This window comes from Gossypium arboreum, chromosome 11, assembly GCF_025698485.1.
Source record: "Gossypium arboreum isolate Shixiya-1 chromosome 11, ASM2569848v2, whole genome shotgun sequence".
Taxonomy (NCBI): Eukaryota; Viridiplantae; Streptophyta; class Magnoliopsida; order Malvales; family Malvaceae; genus Gossypium; species Gossypium arboreum.
In genome coordinates, this window is record NC_069080.1 from 15,672,935 (window position 1) to 15,692,037 (window position 19,103).

General features: G+C 32.9%; 2 protein-coding genes across 6 annotated transcripts; both read right to left on the reverse strand.

Annotated features, from left to right (window-relative positions):
- Window positions 1-766: 766 nt before the first annotated feature.
- On the reverse strand, window positions 767-5,034 carry LOC108487488 (uncharacterized). 5 transcript variants are annotated; one of them, XR_008274259.1, is made up of 9 exons: window positions 4,744-5,034; window positions 4,575-4,648; window positions 4,301-4,381; window positions 3,662-3,754; window positions 3,313-3,432; window positions 2,228-2,299; window positions 1,849-1,926; window positions 1,089-1,353; window positions 767-1,006 (listed from the first exon to the last, which is right to left on the reverse strand). XR_008274259.1 is itself a non-coding variant. In XM_053021311.1 (9 exons), the coding sequence occupies exons 1-8, from the start codon at window positions 4,823-4,825 to the stop codon at window positions 1,162-1,164; spliced, it is 792 nt and encodes a 263-aa protein (XP_052877271.1). In that variant the 5' UTR covers window positions 4,826-5,034; the 3' UTR covers window positions 767-1,006; window positions 1,132-1,161. The 5 variants fall into 5 exon arrangements, 3 of the variants coding, with proteins under 3 accessions (XP_052877271.1, XP_052877272.1, XP_017647332.1); XR_008274258.1 differs by having other exon boundaries at window positions 1,083-1,353; XM_053021311.1 differs by having other exon boundaries at window positions 1,132-1,353.
- Window positions 5,035-6,775: 1,741 nt separating this feature from the next.
- On the reverse strand, window positions 6,776-13,585 carry LOC108489728 (dolichyl-diphosphooligosaccharide--protein glycosyltransferase subunit 2-like). Its single transcript, XM_017794438.2, has 20 exons — window positions 13,443-13,585; window positions 13,120-13,265; window positions 12,692-12,884; window positions 12,506-12,595; window positions 12,254-12,310; window positions 11,905-11,974; window positions 11,656-11,720; window positions 10,814-10,868; window positions 10,477-10,604; window positions 10,277-10,392; window positions 9,929-9,998; window positions 9,468-9,572; window positions 9,259-9,348; window positions 9,022-9,170; window positions 8,762-8,873; window positions 8,606-8,689; window positions 8,241-8,321; window positions 7,929-8,153; window positions 7,216-7,338; window positions 6,776-7,076 (listed from the first exon to the last, which is right to left on the reverse strand). The coding sequence occupies exons 1-20, from the start codon at window positions 13,461-13,463 to the stop codon at window positions 6,960-6,962; spliced, it is 2,097 nt and encodes a 698-aa protein (XP_017649927.1). The 5' UTR covers window positions 13,464-13,585; the 3' UTR covers window positions 6,776-6,959.
- Between the last annotated feature and the right edge of the window lie 5,518 nt (window positions 13,586-19,103).

Below are 19,103 nucleotides of genomic sequence, written 5' to 3' on the forward strand. Positions count from 1 at the left end.
ACACGCACTTTTCAACTCATACCCATACACATTAATACTCTCACCATTATAAAGCATAAATCCACATTCAGTTTTCAGTCACATCTAAATATTTCTTTAAACAACCAACTGGAGAACACTTATTTTATACACAAATAATATTAAAAAAGTGTTCAGCAATTGGATCAAACGATTATGCCAACAGGGCACGAATGGCTTTGCAATAGAAGCAAATAGCCGAGATATGTACCTGATGAAATCTTTCCGCCTTAAGGCAGATATGAAGTATCGACCCAGGGGCAGGGGTTAGTCTGACGAAAAAATTAATGTAGCAATACCGGATATGCAAAATTTGGAAGATGTAGTATCAGCACTAGAGATGGTGTTACTTAGCAACCTTGATCTATGAGAACTATTCACAGTAGAAATATGAAGAAGTAAAGACAGAATTCAGAAGACTATTCTCATGGCTTGTTACCCCATCACTTTACCAGCAAACCACGTGTTTCTTTGAACAAAATACAGTCCCCTAATAACATAAGTCTATTTCCCTCGTGCAAAAATCTCCACCAACTGCCTAAAATTCTAAGCCATAGCGCACAAGACAAATCAGACACGTTAGTATTAGATCATATCAATGAATTTTTCTCTTTAGGTAGGTTTGCAAGCAAAGAAAATTATCTTTTCGTCTAGATTCTTGCTACACCCAGATCAAAGATAAATGTAAAATTAACCAGTGCAGCAGCAGCAGCTTTCTTTTAATATTGCACAAGTGGCAGCCGTGCCATTTTAAAAACGTTAAAGATTTGCCATTCCGATCTTTTAATTTGATATTAATTCCTTAACCCATCAATTCAAAACGTTAAAATTTGTTTTGAACAGTACACATTCTCAAGAATTTAATCATGGAAGGTTGCCAAATAAATGAATAGTACAAGATTTAGAAGGGAAGACACGCACTTCATCCTGCATTATTTGCAATGCACATGAGTGTACAACAATTGTTGCTTGTGGCTCTTTCGTCAACCTGTTAAAAAATTTTCTTCATCTAGTTGACAGATGATATAAAGAATTAAAAGCTAACAAGTCAAGTACGTTAGTACCTAAACCTGATATTTAAGACTGAGCCAAAAGAGAAGCAATATAAACCACCTGTCACTGCTAGTAGCATCTTCCTGAGATCTAATCCCTTGAAACCTGAACAACTATACCAGATGGTGTATGGGCAGTTTTAAGATGACCTGATCCAATCAAGTCACGAAGGAGAAACCTCATATCAAGAGGAGACAATCGAAGGCGCATCTTCTCAAGAGGGGCCAACATCATCTCTTTATATCTCCTACGATTTAAAAGAGAAAGGAGTTCCTTCCTTCCCTTAAGTCCAAGCAAAATAAGAACACCATAAGTGCAACACTGACAGAACAGAGGACTTAAAATTTAGGTATCTTAGGTAAAATCCAAAAAGCAGTCAGACTTTGCAAGGTAAAACAGCATCTAAATTATTTAAAGTACTTAGTGCAATACAAAGTTTTGAAAAGTTATGGAGGATGTGCATATATATCATAACCTCATATACCATTTCCTATGTTCAGGACCTTTTAATTTGCTGGCAACCAAAAATTTTGAAAATCAAAATAAAATTAAGAAATCAAAAGGATTCTATCTTAAATTTCTGTTCAACTCCTTATAACCAGAAAATTCATATATAGTTCCAATGATGAGTCGGTGCATGTATTTTCAAGCAACTGATTCACAAAATGATAAGAACTTCATGTACAGAAGTAATCAAGAAATTAACTCCTCCTTTGCAAAATATAATAACATCTCCCCAGCTAGAGCAGGAAAACTAAATGAAAAAAAAAAAATTACCTGGGAGAGTCCTTTCAGTACTGAACCTATATTTGGGATTGCAAACCAGTACATATTTGGATCAATCAATTGGCGAGTCTGAAAGAGAAATGTCCTTGTTAGAAGAGGAAATTACTCAAGGAGACATCAAACATGCCTAATCTAATGCAACTGTGCAATAAGAGGAAAAGGAAACCAGAGGGAAATGGAATTGCACAAGTGCCATGTGGTAGAAAAGTAAACAGAAAAGAAAAAGCCCAATATGCATTCAAATAAACACCCACAATTGTTTTTATGAGATGTTGCAGAGTACTAGCCATATAATATTGAAGTAACAAAGGATAAAAACTCAACATGCTAAAATAATATGACAAACTCACCAGAACCAAAGTTCACTTACAAGAAGGCCAGCATTGATTAGGAGGGATATGTGTCCATCTTTCACCTGTCCCCCTAGTGATAAGAGTGCATACTGCAGCAAAGATAAACCATGAATTATAGAGACAAACATGCATGCACTGATGCACATGAAAATGGCACCTGGACAGATTAAGGCCTCAACATTCTGCAAAAAAAATTCTGAAAACAGAAGCGGCAATTTATTCATAAAAGATTAGGTGCCTTATTAGGTAGCAGGAAAATTTCATGATATAGGATCGCTGAAGTAATAATTTTAACCCACAGGTCAAATTCACACGTACACATATGATTTGCCACTATATAAACAATTTGATAATTAGTAAACTATATTAACATTTTCTCATCAGAATGAGTTGATAAATATGTCATGCACACCAAATGTACACATACATTACAACTAAAATAACTAAATACATTAGCACCCAAAAATAAAACAGGAGCATCATGCCAAAAACAAACTAAAATACAAGATTGCAGATTGGAGATAGATCTGCTGATTACTTAAGCAAATGGTCTGAGCCACTTGAAATTAATTAGAGAAAATCTTTTTGGCAAGTCAAAACTCCAAGTAGAGGCAGGCATGCTGAGAGATTAACAGCCAAAGATAAAATAGCATCCTAAAGGAAATCAGGATTACCAAAAATCTATGCAGACTAACAAATATAGATGCCTCTACCTAGTCCAACAAAAAATATGTGGGGTCTGCCTGTTCTGTATGCCAACATTTAATACAATTAGACCCCGGGAAAAAATCTTGGAGATCCAAACAAAGAATAGCGAGTATAAGATCAAATGTTCCTCAAAGGAACAACCGAGGCAATTCCTTGAAAGGAGGGGAAAGTAGGCACACCACAAATGCATTAAAAGGACATGCATGGTAAACAGAAAGAAACCATCAGACATACAAGCACGGAAAGGCATAAAAAATGTTCAGCAATGAATCCAATTCCACTCAAGGAATGAAGTTGAAGAGTGAGGGTTCTAATAAAAACACAAAGTTATATCTATCTCAAGCAGAGTAAAAATTAAATAAACAGCATGATTCATTGGTGTTTGGCCACTCACCAGTTCTTCATGTTCAATGCTAGGTTCCAGCTTGGACTCAATAACATGCCCTTTAAACCACTTAAAAACATCAACATCACCTTGTTTCTTTTCTTCCATTCTTTTGACAACATGCTCTAACTGCACAAATATTATGGACAAAGAAAATTGGTCAAAAGGAAGCCTATTTAGCTAGCTTACAACAACACAAACATCACTTGCCAAGAGTGCCAAGCACTACAAACCCTCATGCCTCAACCAGAGCCAACCAGATTATATGTAACAGGTTCTCACTTTGAACTAATTGAAACTGAAGTTGAAAACTAAATGGGGCATCATTTAGGGATTTAGAAAACATCAATAGACCAACCTGTTTTAGATAATCTTCTAAAAACATTATTCCATGATCATCTTGCCCTGTATTTAGTTTGAATATGCGCACTACCTTGTCCCTCCTTAGAGACTGCAGAAAAGTAATATATTATAGAAACCACACGGGACTATGTGAGAAGTTATTCTACTAAATTCAGAAGAGAGAGAATTGCAAGAAACATTACAATAAAAGAGAACTAACAAACAAGAACATTTACTTGCTCACTCTATTAGAACCAGGAATATTCTGACCACATAGACTTTTTTTCTTATCACCTTTCAGTCACAAAACATGTTCCAAATATCTAATTTACCAAGAACCAAATGATGTGTCAGTCATAAAACATACATGTCTATCTATAATCAGCAACGAGCATATGGATCTAACCTAGGAAACTACATGATGCCTTAGCTAAACACATAAAGTGCAGAAAAGCTAAATACAATATATCTCGGGAACAATTCTGCACAAAACACATCAATTAAAATCCCCCGCCCCAAAAAAAAAAAAAAATTGCTACTCTCACTATTCAGTCAATAAAGCACATTTTTTGGCCAAGCATACCACTGAATCATAGTTCAGGAACAATTCTCCATACGAAGTAATGCTCTAAATTTGAAGGTTAAGGAACCAAACCTCTAGCTCCCTATCCACTTGAGTTCTGTCCTTTACACTGCTATACAATTGTGACTGTAAAATAAAAGGTTGAATTGCGACCTTGCAAATAAAATGAAACAACTTCAGCTTTATCATTTTAAAGTATAAGCAGAAGTAGATACAAAAGAATCTAAATAGAATAAAATTACACACTGCAATGGAAAAGGAACTGATTTTTTAACAGAGAAGTGCTAACAAATTGTTTTAAGAAGGGAAAAAAAGGGGGGGTAAATTTTAGGAGTAGATAGCTAACCTTATCAATTTGAGGAAACTGAGCTCGCATCATACGAAGGGCCACATTAGTATCGCTAAAGCTGAGATTTTGCTCTGCGAAATTAGAAAGCATTTATGATGACATTCGCTAAAACAGGAAAGAAAAAATTGGTAAGCATTTAATTTTGTTTGAAGCGCTAAGCTTTTACCTAGGGAAAGAGAATGATTAGCGTCTCTATTTTCAGCCTCGATCTCTTCTGCTTCTCTTCTGCGTTTCTTTCCTCTCTCCATCTTTAACGGAACCCAAATCCAACGGGAATTGGAACTTTGGCGCCTCACCCACCCCTCGGTTTTGGAACTTTCCCTATAGCAATTGTACTTGCATGTGTGAGCTCAATCTGGTCGTTGATGTGGCAGAAATGTTTTTGTAAGGTTAAAATATGCTGTTAGTCCAATCGCTTGTATAGAATTTGACATTTTGTCCTCAAGGTTTTTATAAAATATAATGAAAACTTTTAAGGGTGTTTAAATTTCAGTTAAAATTGAATTAATCAGCTAGTTAACTAATTTAGTTCAGTCAGAGATTAGTTAAAAGGTTTTTTAAAGTTTCAGTTACGGTTAATTCGATTCAAAATTGAGTAATTAACTGAATTAATTGAATTAATAGAACTTAATAAATAATATTATAAATTATATGTATTAGGCTATTACTAATTTGGTTAATTTGATCAAAGGAATATTATCAATTTATTTTTTATAGTTTTATATTTGTTTTTAAAAAAAACATATAAATTCTAGTTAATTTGGTTAACCGATTGAATTAACCGAAATATTTTGGTACGGTTAAAATTTTTTGAAAAAAATTTTGGTGCGATTAACAGTTAAAGAATTAAAAAAATCAGTTAATACTATCGGTTAACCGTTTGAACATCCTTAATAATTTTTGCTAAAATTTGTCAATTTTTTTTCTTTCATCCCTCAAAAACCTCTTGAAATCATTTTAAACAAAGCATGGCTTTTACATAATGAAATTGAGGTGTTTCTGTTCATTTTCAAATATGAAAAAGAAATCATTTTAAACAAAGCATGGCCTTTACCAAATGAAATTGAGGTGTTTATGTTAAGTTGAAGGTACTCAAGAATGCTCCCTAATCAATGATTGGTATAAAGGAATGGGTAAAAGGAGTAGAAATCGAAGACATTGATTTATTCACAACGAATTTCTAAGTTCAGGTATACAATGTTCCATTAAACTAGAAAATAAGTGCAAATTGGGTAAATGTTTCATAGGGTAGATATAGATATTGTGAATTTTAATGAAGGTTAGGATATAAGGTAGGGAAAGGTAATGCGTATGAAAGTGGTCATCAAAATTGAGGACACTCCCAAGAGGTTTCAAACTGAAACAGAAGGATAAGGAACCATCAAACCATTATTATGCATGCGGGAAACTTGAAGCTATCGATCCAAAAAATATTTAATGGGATTAGAGGAAAGGCAAATTCGATCAGTAAAAAGGTGTAGAAGCCACGAAAATTGAAACCACTACAAATTCAGGTCAAGAGCAATGAGAAGAGGGGAAGGTTAGCCAGTGAAATGAATGCGCTCGTGAAGGAGAGGGAAGCACAAAAGCAAAGATTGATTGATAGGTAGTACAAAAAAATCTCTAGCATCAATTAAAATCAAAGGAAAAGAAGTGGTGCAGAGGTAGATATACCTATGAACAAATCAGAACCATAAATGAGAATGGATTGGGCATATAGTAAACCAAGCCAAACTGGCATTTATTTTGAAGGTAATGATGAACTCATGAATATGTTGCTTTATAGCTCTAATGTACTTTACCATTATCAGTCTACGCACGCCTTTACTTCATGTAATTATTGCATAGATTTTAGATGATCGTAAGCCCCTGATATCAGTTTTAGCTAACTAGTAGGACCGAGATCTTTTGTAGGGATCCTGGTAGCTGCCTCCTGTTACACACCGAACATTCATCTTGCTTTTGCATATTATTTTCTTGTAGCATAATTATATAATTAAAATGTTTCATATATTTTCATATAGTTATGTATTTAAATCATAATCATATGATTTTTTAATATCTATTTTATTGTGTCGTGTGTTTTAATTCTGCGGTGTGTCCCAAATTATTGAATCTAATTTTAAATTAGCAAAGAATTTTGAATCGGAAGTCATCTCGATGTTGCTGCTACCTAATAAAACTTAAGAGGCTTTAAATTTGGAGTAGCAATATTTTTCTTTTTCTTTGACGTAACAGATTGACTTGAATCGAGAAAATAAGCCCTACCAAAATTTTGAGTTAAAAATGACCGAAGAAAAATCTGCTAACCAAAAGAGAAGAGGAAAACAATCTTGAAGCAAGCAACGCTTGCAAAGGAATAGGAATTAATCTTCAATCAACTCAGGCAGATTTAAGCTTGGCAGATGTAGAAGCCAAATGGGAAAGGACTCTACGGCCAACCAACACAAGGATAACTCCCAAGAAACCAAGTAGTTTCAGTGTTTGGAATAGATCCAACTGCATCCACAATATACATATATACAAATAATGTTAATGAATTATATATAATTACCAAAAATGGCAATCCCCTTTTATCTCAGCATTTGTTTAAGTGTTAAATAATAAATAATATAATATAATATAATATAGAACTAACCTTCAACCAGAAGAGCACATAGAGCGACAGAACTGCTCCAATACTGACGTGGAAAAGTGTGGCAAACGTGGCTGGTACAGCATTGGAAGGAAAGTTCTTCAAATTCACTCCCAATCGTAATAGCTATCCAAGTAACCACCAAAAAGTTCAAATAATAACATTAGCACAATTTTGAAGCAAATATACTTTGCATATGCAAGTATGCATATATTACAATTATGCCTGAAAAATTGCAACCATTTACAGATTGAAAATTGAAATGCTTGACTTCTCCTTCTGAGATATCAGTTATGAAAAGGCAGGCGAAACCAAAAGATCCTAGTAGCCCCAAAAAATTATGTTAAAGGCTTCTCTATTTTCCATCACAAGAAATCCTTGTTTCTAAGTGACATGAAGCACCCAATGACTCAATCCCCTAAAAAAAAAACTAACTATTGGACACAGGCATTCAACATGCCACATACAGATAAATCCTAAGTTATGGAAATAATTACGTGGGCCATGTCCAGACAGACATTGATTCAACCTGAGTTAAAATTTCCAAAAACTTAGTGTAGCGACAGTTGAGTTTCTATTCAGAACCCAAGACAATGTCAAACACTTTGATAAAACATATCATAAAAGATTTTAAAAATTAAATAATTAGAAATTCAGATATAAGTAACCTTCTGGTTGAAAGGAAGTATAAAAGAAGCAGTGCATGCAAGACTAACCCCAATCAAGAATCCAAGCAATGGCAAGAAGGTAAGACCCAGGAAAGCAAGAGAAAGCTCCTTAGGGGGACGCTTTTCAGGAGCCCTGAAGATGTGAGTTATTTCTGCTTTGGGCCCATATCTTGAGTAAGGATCAACAGGCTGAGGAGGAGGGCGGGTTGCCTTCTCTGGAGGTTCTGGCAGATCTAACTCAATATGCCCAATAGCTAGTAATAAAGAGTTTTCCTGAAGAAAGCAAAATATATATCTAATTGCAACATTTTTTTGGAATAATACAATTTGAGAATTTTATAAAGCAAAAGCAACATTTACCATAACAGCATCTCCAACTGCAAGCTCAATGTCATATCTACCTGAGAGATAGAAGAACTTCTCAACAAGTCCAAGAAAATTCTACAAGACAAGCAATGCAGAATTAATATATATACATATATACAGAACAGATACAGGATCAATTTCATCTGAATAGTAGTGTAATCTTAAATAGGTGAAGCATAAGCTGAGCCAGCTGAAGAATACTTTATTTGGGAACAGTTCTTGATAATAGTATAAAGTTCAAGGTGCCTTCTTGTTTCCCAGTGAAAGAAAGAAATTTTTAATGGTTCTAATATTACTAATATTTTAATCTATCATACAGCCCAAAATGATACTCAACTACGAAAGAAACTATACTTAACTAGAACTATCTCAAACTGTTTTCCAGAGTTTCCAACCACAAAGATGTGCTCAACCTTGCTTTCATGTCTCAACTTGAGCAAAGCCTGCAAGCAACCAAAGTTATCAACAAACTACTACAAAGAAGACCATTGATTAAAGTTAAGACAAGTACGAACTTGATGTGGCTTAAAAGCAAGTCCATGAGGAGTTGTCAACTTAAAAGATACACGCAGCTTCTGTAGATGGTTTGCTGATAATGACACAGCATTTTGTCCAGCTAAATCTAGCCTACAATATTTATGGTGTAAGACCATGAAAAATCAAACACACACCAACTTATAAAGGGGTCATCAGATGTTATTGCATAAGTACCCAAGACAGTCACCAAAATAGCACAAAAAGCAACAAAAGATAAGCAAAAGAAACAGAAACATACTTTTTCTGTGTTTCTATGCTCCCAAGATCACTGTCAAGTACTGCAATTTCAGCATTTTCGATTTTGATAAGTCCTGAGACAAATATAGGTACCTTTTTTTGGCCTCCCGTGATGTAAATCTTTTCATGCTCAAGTTCATGAAGCACAATCTACAAAAGTTCCATTTTGCATGTAAGGGAAATGCAGATGAACACAAAGCTTAAACTATAAATGCATGAATGTCTACAACCACAATACCTCAAAAACAAATGTGTAACTTCCAACATCTATACTCTTGGGCAAGTTTTTCATGTTATACATTCCAGTTCCATCATCAAACACTAGTTCCTGTTAAGTATAATATTTGTAAACATTGACTCAAATTAAACAAAAGGAACACAAAAATAAAACTTGTATACAGAAGAAATTACATCCAACCAAATGAAAGACTTGAGAGAACAACATACTTGGCTTTCAACTAGAGATGCAGCCTTTGAACCAGAAGTAAAAACCCCCACAAGCTTCACTGTTAGAGGTGGTGCATTTGAACCAAGCACAGTGTTAACATTAACCTGTTATATTCAAAGAGCAGGGTTAAAAAACAAAGGAATAACAATAGCCTAGAAGCCAGATTAAATGAATTCAAGTTGGTACAAAAGAGCTCATGTATGCAAATAAATATCAATGCACCACAAATATGCATCATGATTGAGATGGAAAAAGAAAATTCCTTTCTGGTAAAATAACAGAACAACAGTGGTCAGCATACACTACATAAAATGAGACACTGGGGATCAAAAAACTACGTTGTACTGGGAAAGCAAAATAGAATGCCACTAATATTAATAGCATCAATCCTTGGGTGGTTGGTTTCTGCCATTTAGAAGAATGTAAGTATTCATGTCAAGGATTTTAAATTTGGACAAACCTGGAGTAAGTCTTCTTTAGTCACCGAAAGCACTGTAGATGGAAGTGATAGGATCAGTGGGATGGAAACCCTGCATGGAAAGTGAAATTTAAGATCTATTAAGCTCCGGAGCTTTATTATACAAAACCAAAGAAAAAGGGGGCATAGCACTGTCGTAAAAAGCTACTGAATATGAACATAAAGTCTACAAATGGTAGTTCTTCAATCTGCAAAAGCGAAACAAAGTACTACCATGAAATGCTATTGAAATAATTCCATAGCATGGTAGACAAAGGAAATCTAATATCATAATCAAAATTTATATTAAATAAATACAAATAAATTAAAACTGCCAAAGCAAAATATTGCCTGTTGCTTTCCAAACAAGCCAAGGAGTCTATTTGATTGAATAAATCTTTGGCATCGCCAGGAACTCCAATGCCAAGGAAGAAGTTAGCCAATCCAAGTATTTTGTTGCTGGGAATCTGCAGAAATAAACCATAGGGATTACAACACACTCCAAATAAAAGGGCTAAAAAGAGCATGATGTGTGAACTCTCCCAACGGACATTAAGTCTTTCATCAGTTACTGCTGCAAATGCTGTTAGTCCTCTAACAACAGATGAGGTGGTTGCTAAGGGACCTTGATGGTCATGTCCATCAACAAGCTTGTCATCAAAGTAAAGAGCCCCATCATCTGAAAAAAAAAATTAGAGAGAGATGCTAAAAAGGACAGAAGAAAAGAAAAACAAAAACTAACAGAATAAGAGTAAAATTGGTTAAACTTTTTTTTTTTCCTGATTGATAAATGATGGATGGAAGTAGGAGAAAAAGATTGAAAAAAAATAGAACCAATAACAAAGAACATAGAAGGAATTTGGAAAAAAAAGGATAAAACATACATACCATATTTCTCAATACTGTCAAAAAGCTTGCTTATATCATTATTTAGAGTGCTGATCTGCCAACAATAAGCAAACAAATATGATGGAATGCCCAAACTAACAATGGCTGACAGATAAGCAACAAAAACAATGAAAATCGAACTTGCTCACTTGAACAGAGATTATTCAATATCAAAAGACACCATCATATGGCTAATTGAAGTAAAGAACTGAAAACATTATAAAAATTTATAGAAATGCTGATTATCATAAGCTCATTTGATGGGTAGTCTATTATTCGCAAATCTAAAACATCATCTGTCTTGAGCTTAATATGGTTTATGGAATTTAACCAGATGGCCTAAATAGTTCTAAGGAAGTGCTAATCACTACAGAAAAAGGCCTATGCGTACAAGAAGAAAAATCCGTTTTTCCTCACTAGAGTTCCAGAGAAACCCTCATCATCACAAGAAGGATAATTGACAGTCCACTTCTTTTGTCAACAACATAATCACCCAAAATAATTAAATGTCAGGTATAATCTTTATATTCCCTTAAAGAAACATTGATTAAGATTGGGCAACAGCTATGAGCTAGATATCACACATGATATGGCTAGAAAATGAAGTTAACCATTAAATATATATTTGTATGTATGTACGCACTAAGGGCAAAAATAATCAATTTCAATTCAGAAACTTCAAAACCCATACAGCTAAAAGCCAGCAAGTAACTACGTCAAAAAAGAAAATACAACACATGAAGTTTAACAGAAGAATGATACATTTAGATCTGATTAACAATTCAGATCCATAAAGTGTTCAAAACTTCACCAGACTAAAGCAAGCATCATAAACTACTTACCAAAGATTGGTCAAGTTCAGGAGATGCTAATGAAACAACTCCTGCAAGTGTTTCAAGTGCTATTCCTGCAAGAGTATGACATGGTTAACAAATAACAATCTCACAACAGGATTGAACAATGGATATTAAAAGAAGGTAAACAACTTTATCAAAGACATAACATTAGTGATAGGAGAAAAATGCTAAATGGTGGTTGTGCTGAACATTGTTCTCAAAAAAACAAGTTTTAGAATCTAGAAAAATCTTTACCAGCAGCAAAGGCACTAGATTCAGGATTACTAGAACTAGAGCGCCACCTGCCATCACTCTGGCGGAAAGCCTGAAAACAACTTGTAACATAAAATCAACCATTCATGAAAAACATACATAGCTATACAAATCAGGGCATAGAAGTTGGCTGAAGTGAAAAAGTCTATATAAACATAAGATCAGAAGTTTGAGTCAGTTCAAGTAGAGAGACGCCGCAAAGGTAAATGTCTCCATCCCAACAACTTGTCCCACCAAAATGGTAGGCCTTAGCCTGCTTAGAAAGCTGTGGAGAGAATGAGCACTATATCTTAATATCTACACAAAACTAAATCTAGTAATAGTAACAAACCTTGACTGAGCGGAAAATTCCATCAGCATCAGCAAGATGAACATCACCTTTGGAGCCCTGATCCAGCATTGACAAACAATGTATAAGACAAGGAGAAAATAGGAACAGCTAAAAAGCTATAGAAGCTGGATAAATAAGCTCACCAGAGCAAAATAACAAAGCATTTAATGCATCATATATCCTCTAGAAAGCTCATAAGATTTACTAAATTGCATTCATCATAATAACCAGTATCCTACAGCCATTTATTACCTTGACAAGCACCAGACCTCCTACTGAATAGTAGAAGTCAGGCAATGAACTTGCACCATCGACAGCAGCATTAAGTCTTGTAATAATGCCCTTTTGCAAAGGAATAAAAACAAATTTAAGCGCCAGGACTAAACAAAGTTAAATGATTTTCAATAACAAGTTAGTGAGCCAAATTCTATTAACTACCTGATAAGCTTTGTCATTTATCTTGCATTTCACAATGCTATTTGCTTTTAAAGCATAGAAAACATCCTTTAGGGTTGAAGATGATGACCCAACAGTTTCCGAAACTAAACGGCAAGCTGTTGCGGTTACATCAGGCTTCTTTTCAATTCCAAGAACGTCAAATGTTCTTAGTGCTTCGTACGTCTCTTCCAAACTGGTGAGATCAATTACATCAAATAACATAAGCATTCCTAAAACTCGTTCTCAAATATCTCTATTCTACTTCGAATTAACAAAATAAAACTAGAATTCAGAAAGAAAAAAAAGCTTGAACGTAACTATGTTTGACCTTCAACGGTATTTATTCCCCATTATCTCCTAACTTCTTTTCTTAACCAACAACAGAACAAACGGAGAAATGGAGTAGAAAAAAAAGGGTTTAAGAAAACCTCTTTAAGGATCCATGGTCTGGACTGAAGAGCTCAACAGCGGCAGATCGATGAGAATCGGAGATCGGCTGAAAAAACGAAGCGGATTCGCAGATCGATAAAAACAGTAAAAGAACCGTAAATCCAACTAGACTTCTAGCCATTTCCTGCAATTAAAATCCAACCCGCATTGTATCAAAAAAAATCCAACCCACATTAGTCAACAGCATCTACTGAGATTAATTGACGCAAATATTAAAATTGTTTAATAGGATCTGAAAACAGTTTAAAGATAATATGGGGAAACCCTAGTGTTTTAGATCAAGAACAAAAGGAAACCATACGAAATTTAAATTCGTCGGCATTTTTTTTTTCGGTTGAAGTCTTCGCAGTCTTTGCCGTGCGCAAAGTGATCGAGTGAGTTTGGAGTAACTAAGCTATGGAAATAACGTAATAGGAACAAAACAAAAAAAATTACCCAATTTGTCCTTTGGATGAATTTACGAAGTTTTGTCTCTTGGAATTTCAGCCTGGGCCCAACAGTTTGGACTTTTCAGTTCGTGTAGGGAGTAAACTAAAATAAGGCTTGGGTCACATAAGGCCCAAAAGCAAATCCACTAACCGGTACATGTCAGATTCTTATTTGTCTGAAACTCAACCACAACACACCATGCATGATATTTTTTTCTTTTAAGGTACAGTGCATGATTAGTTGATTACTAAGTTGATACAAAGCCGCACTCGTTTGGTATCAGAATTAAGGATAAAATTTTCAAATTTCTTTTTAATATTTTCAATTTTGATTTAACTGTATTTATTTATGTATTATTTTTTAATATTGATATATAAACTAGCATGGGTTAGGCCTGTTAAAGATTCTTTATAGGCAATTTTAATAATTCAGAAATTCTGATAACAAAACCTTTTTTAGGAAATATAAAAATTAAAAAATTGTTTTCTTTCTTTAGCAGAATTAACTTTTCTACAAGTTTTACTTCTAATTATTTTTAAAAGTCTGATTAAATCTTCAATAAAAGGAAATTACAAAATATTCTCAAATGTGTTATAATTGGGCTCTTTCAAGAGTTCCAACAAACCAAATTTATTAAAAAATAGCATTCAGAAACTATAATGCCTTTTTAGTTATGTTATAAAAGCAAAAGAAAAAAATTAATTATCCAAAAAAATCTGAGCTTATACAATTATTAGATAGAATCGTTATTGATAAACTTAAAGAACAAAATTATAAATATACCCATTTTGAATTAACCCGAAATGGTGTCAAACCACTTAATATTGAAGCTACCAAAAATACCTCAATTTTAATTATATTAAGAGACCAAAAATACATAATGTTTAATAATTCATTACGAGGGACAATTGAGAAAATATCACACCAATATAATTACCAAAATCAAAAGGCAAATCTCTTAAGTTTATTCTTTATATTTAGTTCATCCAGCTACCCCTAAAACAGTAAAAATAGATGCTTTTGAGATAAGGGATGATGAGATCATGAAATAGATTGAGGATGGAAAAGAATAAATAGTCTAGTTTACACTTATACATCAAAATCAAACTCAACAAAATTATAGTACGATAAAAAAAATTTAATTGTTCTATGTATTACGAAATTTTTAAGTGACTTAATTTTTTTTATGATTTGATTGCAAACCTACAAAAGAACTTCTATAAAAAGATGTTCAAAATATTACTTCAAAACATATTTTGCAAGATGACAAACAATTTCGAGTGTATTTGATTTTAAAATTGAATATATTAAGGAAAAACTAATTATTTGTTTGATTTTCTCACTAGAAAAATCCTTAAAAATGCCTCCAAAACTCAGAAACAAAAATATCACTAAAACCCATCTAATTATGGTATGAAATTTGTTTGCAATAAGAAAATGAGGGATCATCCTCATTAAAAACCTCAAATGATACATCCTCTGGAATGCACAAGACCCAAATGAAATCAATTCCCAAATAAAAAAATAGATTAAGTCTCTCTTTCAATCCCCAAAAGTGGCATTAGCCATGGCCCGATCACAAGAGAAAACTCCTCTCAAACAAATTGTTGCTGAAGCAGCCAAAATTTTATAAAATAAAGATATAGTTTTATAAAAACCGAAAGACTCACAAAATACCCAGTAATATTATGAAAATATATTGGTTCAAACTGGATCAAAATAGTTCAAAAATTACACAGATTGTAATACTCTGAAAATCTTTACAGTAATATATTATCCTTGATATAATAAAATAAGGAAATAAAGTGATAAAAAGGGAAGTTTTGAGTTATGGCAACATTGGGAAGTAAATTATGATATCTTGATTCAGGAAAGGACTAAATTGTAAAATTTAGAAAAGTTTTGTTGCCTAAGAGTAAATACTCAAGACTTAAAGGGTTAAAGTGTAAATATGAAAAAGTTGAAGGACCAATAGTGTAAATATTTTAAGGGTAGAATGATCTAGAAACTAAGGAAAATGGATGAATTAGGACCAAATTGAATAAGTGAAGAACTATGAGGGACTAAATTGCAAATTTACCAAATTAAATGATGACTCAAGGATGGAATTCTAAAAGATCATGAAGGGCAAAATGGTCAATTAGTAGAGAGAGAATTCTAGAATGTAATGATTATGTTAATGATATTTTAAATTAATTAATTAGATAAATATTATTTTATTAATATTTTATGAGATATTTAATATTATTTTATTATTATTTATTTAGTATATAAGGAAAGAAAGATGAAGAATTTTCATCATCTTTCCTTTCCATGCAAACTAACGTGAGAGAAAGAGAGGAAGAAAGAAAGTTTTACTTTCTTTACAATTTAGTCCTTTACCAAAATTCACCATTTTCACCCAAAAATCAAATGAATTTCCATAGCTACCAAGAGAGAAAAATGTTAAGGAGAACATGGGGAGTTAGAATATCAAATTGGATTCAAGAAATAGAAGCTGGAGGAGAGAGAAAATCAAGTTAAAGATTGGTATCAAGAGAATAAGGTAAGTACATCAAGATTTCAATATGTTTTTAAGTTTGTTATTGTTGATAAATCATGGAAATAATGTTATAGTAGAGTTTTATTACATAAGGTCCTATGTTCTTGATATGTTAATGAAGAGAAAATAAGAGAAAGTGATGAGAAATGGTGTAGAAAAAGAAAATAAGGGTGTTATAACATGGTAATTAATATCTTGCACTAAAACAGTTATGGACAGCAGCAGTAGTCTAACTTTGAAAAATCACCATAAATTTTATAAATTGAATTAGAAGATGAAAAAAATATGGAATTAAATCTTAATGAGTCTAGTTTCTCATAGAAGAAACAGTGTAAGCAATGAATTTGTAAATTTTGATATATAATGAATTTTGTGAGACAAGGTCAGAATGAATTCGGGTTTCCCTGTTCAGACTTTGAAAAATAATAAAAAAATGAAGAAAAATAATTAGAGGCTTAAATTTATATTTATAGAATCCTGAATGAGTCTAGTTTTATTAGAAACAAACTATAACATCATTTGAATTCTGTAAAAGGAGATAACTAATTTTTAGTGAAGAAGGGTCAGAACTGTCAGACAGCAGAACAGGGGTGACTTTAATGAATAAACTGTACTAATTGGCTAAACCAAAATTCTGAAAATTTTATGATAAGAATACATGTGAGTCTAGTTTCAGGAAAAATTAACGGATCTTAATTTCGAGTTCTGTAGCTTAATATATAAATAATTTAGTGACTATAACGCAAATGGACAGTTTTGAATGTACATATAAGTAAATAGTGAAATTATTGATAATGTTACTTGTTGTATGTTATATAAATTAAGGATGTGGAATGGAGAGGAGGAGGAGGAAAATATGTATGAATATTCATCTAGCATGGCTAATTTGCATGTTTTAGGCTCAGGGACTAAATTGAATAAAAGTAAAATTTTATGGGCAATTTTGTAAAAATGTCAGAAATGACTAAATTGCATGAAATAGATTATTTTATTATTTAAATTACAAAATTTAACGAAATTATCAATTTAGTTCAAGATCGGGGGAAAACATGTTTTAGGGATTAAATTGAAAAGTGTTGAAATTATGGAAAATTTTGATATTTTATAGAATTCATGGACTGTTATCAATATATATGAGAATAATAGTTGGAAATAAGGATTAAATTGCAAGAATTTTACTTTCCTGTCCCTAAAGATGAAATCGTCATTAATTAAAAGTTTAGGGGCAAAATGGTAATTTTTCCTAGAGCATTAATTAAATGTATTAGAATATGAAATGAATGAAAATGATGATCAAATTTATTTATAAAGATCCGGACGACACAAATACGAGACTTGATCATGGAAAAGAAAATATATCAGAATAATGAAATAATAAACACGAGCAATCAATGAGGTAAGTTCGTGTAACTTGAATTATATTCTGAAATGCTTGAGATTGTATGTTATTGATGTGAATATGATTTGAATGTTCATTGTATGAAAATTTATAAAACATTGATATATTTGATAAAATGGGAAGAAATCCGGTTGAATGAAAGGAAAATTCGATGGATCTCGAAAAGAATTGACGGTAAAAGGATCTAGCGGACGGGTGATCCTATCTGATATAGCCCTCCAGAAGAATATGTGTAAAATGGATTTAGCCCGGACGGGTAATCCGAATTAGGTCTGAATTTAGCTTTGGTGGTAATTGGATCCAAGCTCATTAGAGTAATTGTCGTTCTGAGGATTTAGCTTTGGTGGTAATCCAGACAATACTCTATGAGTTTATATTGCGAGGATTTAGCTTCGGTGGTAATCCATTGCAAGGATGAGGTTCATGAGTGTGCTCTCGATATGAAATGTGTAAGACCATGGTTGAAAGATACCATGGCAACTTTGAGTGTAAGACCATGGTTGAAAGATACCATGGCAACTGATATAAAATGTGTAAGACCATGGTTGAAAGATACCATGGCAACTGATATGAAATGTGTAAGACCATGGTTGAAAGATACCATGGCAACGTGATATGAAATGAACAAGACCATGGTTGAAAGATACCATGGCAACATGACGAAAATGAGTAAGACCATAGTTGAAAGACACTATGGCATCATGTCAAAGATAAATAAGACCGTGGATGGGAGACGCTCTAGCATCTGTTGAACAATTGATATTCAGGTAATATGTATCAGATGACGAATGGTTATATGAAATAATTATGAAGATAGATAAACGAAATAAGTATAAGTACATGAAATATAATTTATGTTAAGTTTGATATAAGCTATTGCGGAATAAATATACATAAAATATATGGAAATGATGGAGCATGAAATATTGATATAATGAAATGAATGATATATGCTTATGAAGAAACGGTAAGAGCATAATATGTTTCATGACATGTACATATATGATATGTTGATACAAGGAAATTATGTAATTGAGACTATTATTAAACTCAAGTGCGATATGTCGAGAAAATAGATATATCAGTGTTGAATTTATATGAGATATGTGCAAGTATACTAATAATGTTGCTGTTTGATGCTTATACAACTGTCAAACTGTTGATTGAATGGTAATATATTTATTTATATGATGCATTGAATCGGTAAGTATTTAAATTTTTTTTAGTGATCTGTAAATGGTAGTAATGCTCCGAAACCCTGTTCTGGCAGCGGATACGGGTTAGGGGTGTTACACAGATTCAAAAGACCCTGACTTAATTACCCATTCAACAACCCAAATAATTTGAATTATCAAACCAAGAGATTGGGGTGAAAACCCAAACTCTTCAAAGAAATTCGCAACCAAATTTACCACCAAAACAAATCATCACCTTTTTTTACATATTGTGGCTATCAAACAACTTGATACAATGCTTTTCTTATCAACAACCAACATATGAGACACTATTGGCTCATATATTTCAAGTATGACACTCAATATGAATTCCCAAATTGGTTTTCAAGAATGGTGGAATTGGTTTGAACCATATTC

Coding starts and splice junctions, on each gene's coding strand:
- LOC108489728 (XM_017794438.2), bottom strand. CDS start 13,463: ATGCCGACGAATTTAAATTTC. Junction 9,573..9,928: donor CTAAAGAAGACTTACTCCAG/GTTTGTCCAAAT, acceptor TGAATATAACAG/GTTAATGTTAACACTGTGCT. Junction 8,690..8,761: donor TTGCTTTTAAGCCACATCAA/GTTCGTACTTGT, acceptor GGTTGCTTGCAG/GCTTTGCTCAAGTTGAGACA.
- LOC108487488 (XM_053021311.1), bottom strand. CDS start 4,825: ATGGAGAGAGGAAAGAAACGCAGAAGAGAAGCAGAAGAGATCGAGGCT. Junction 1,927..2,227: donor TAATCAATGCTGGCCTTCTT/GTAAGTGAACTT, acceptor TTTCTCTTTCAG/ACTCGCCAATTGATTGATCC. Junction 1,354..1,848: donor TACTGAAAGGACTCTCCCAG/GTAATTTTTTTT, acceptor CTTGGACTTAAG/GGAAGGAAGGAACTCCTTTC.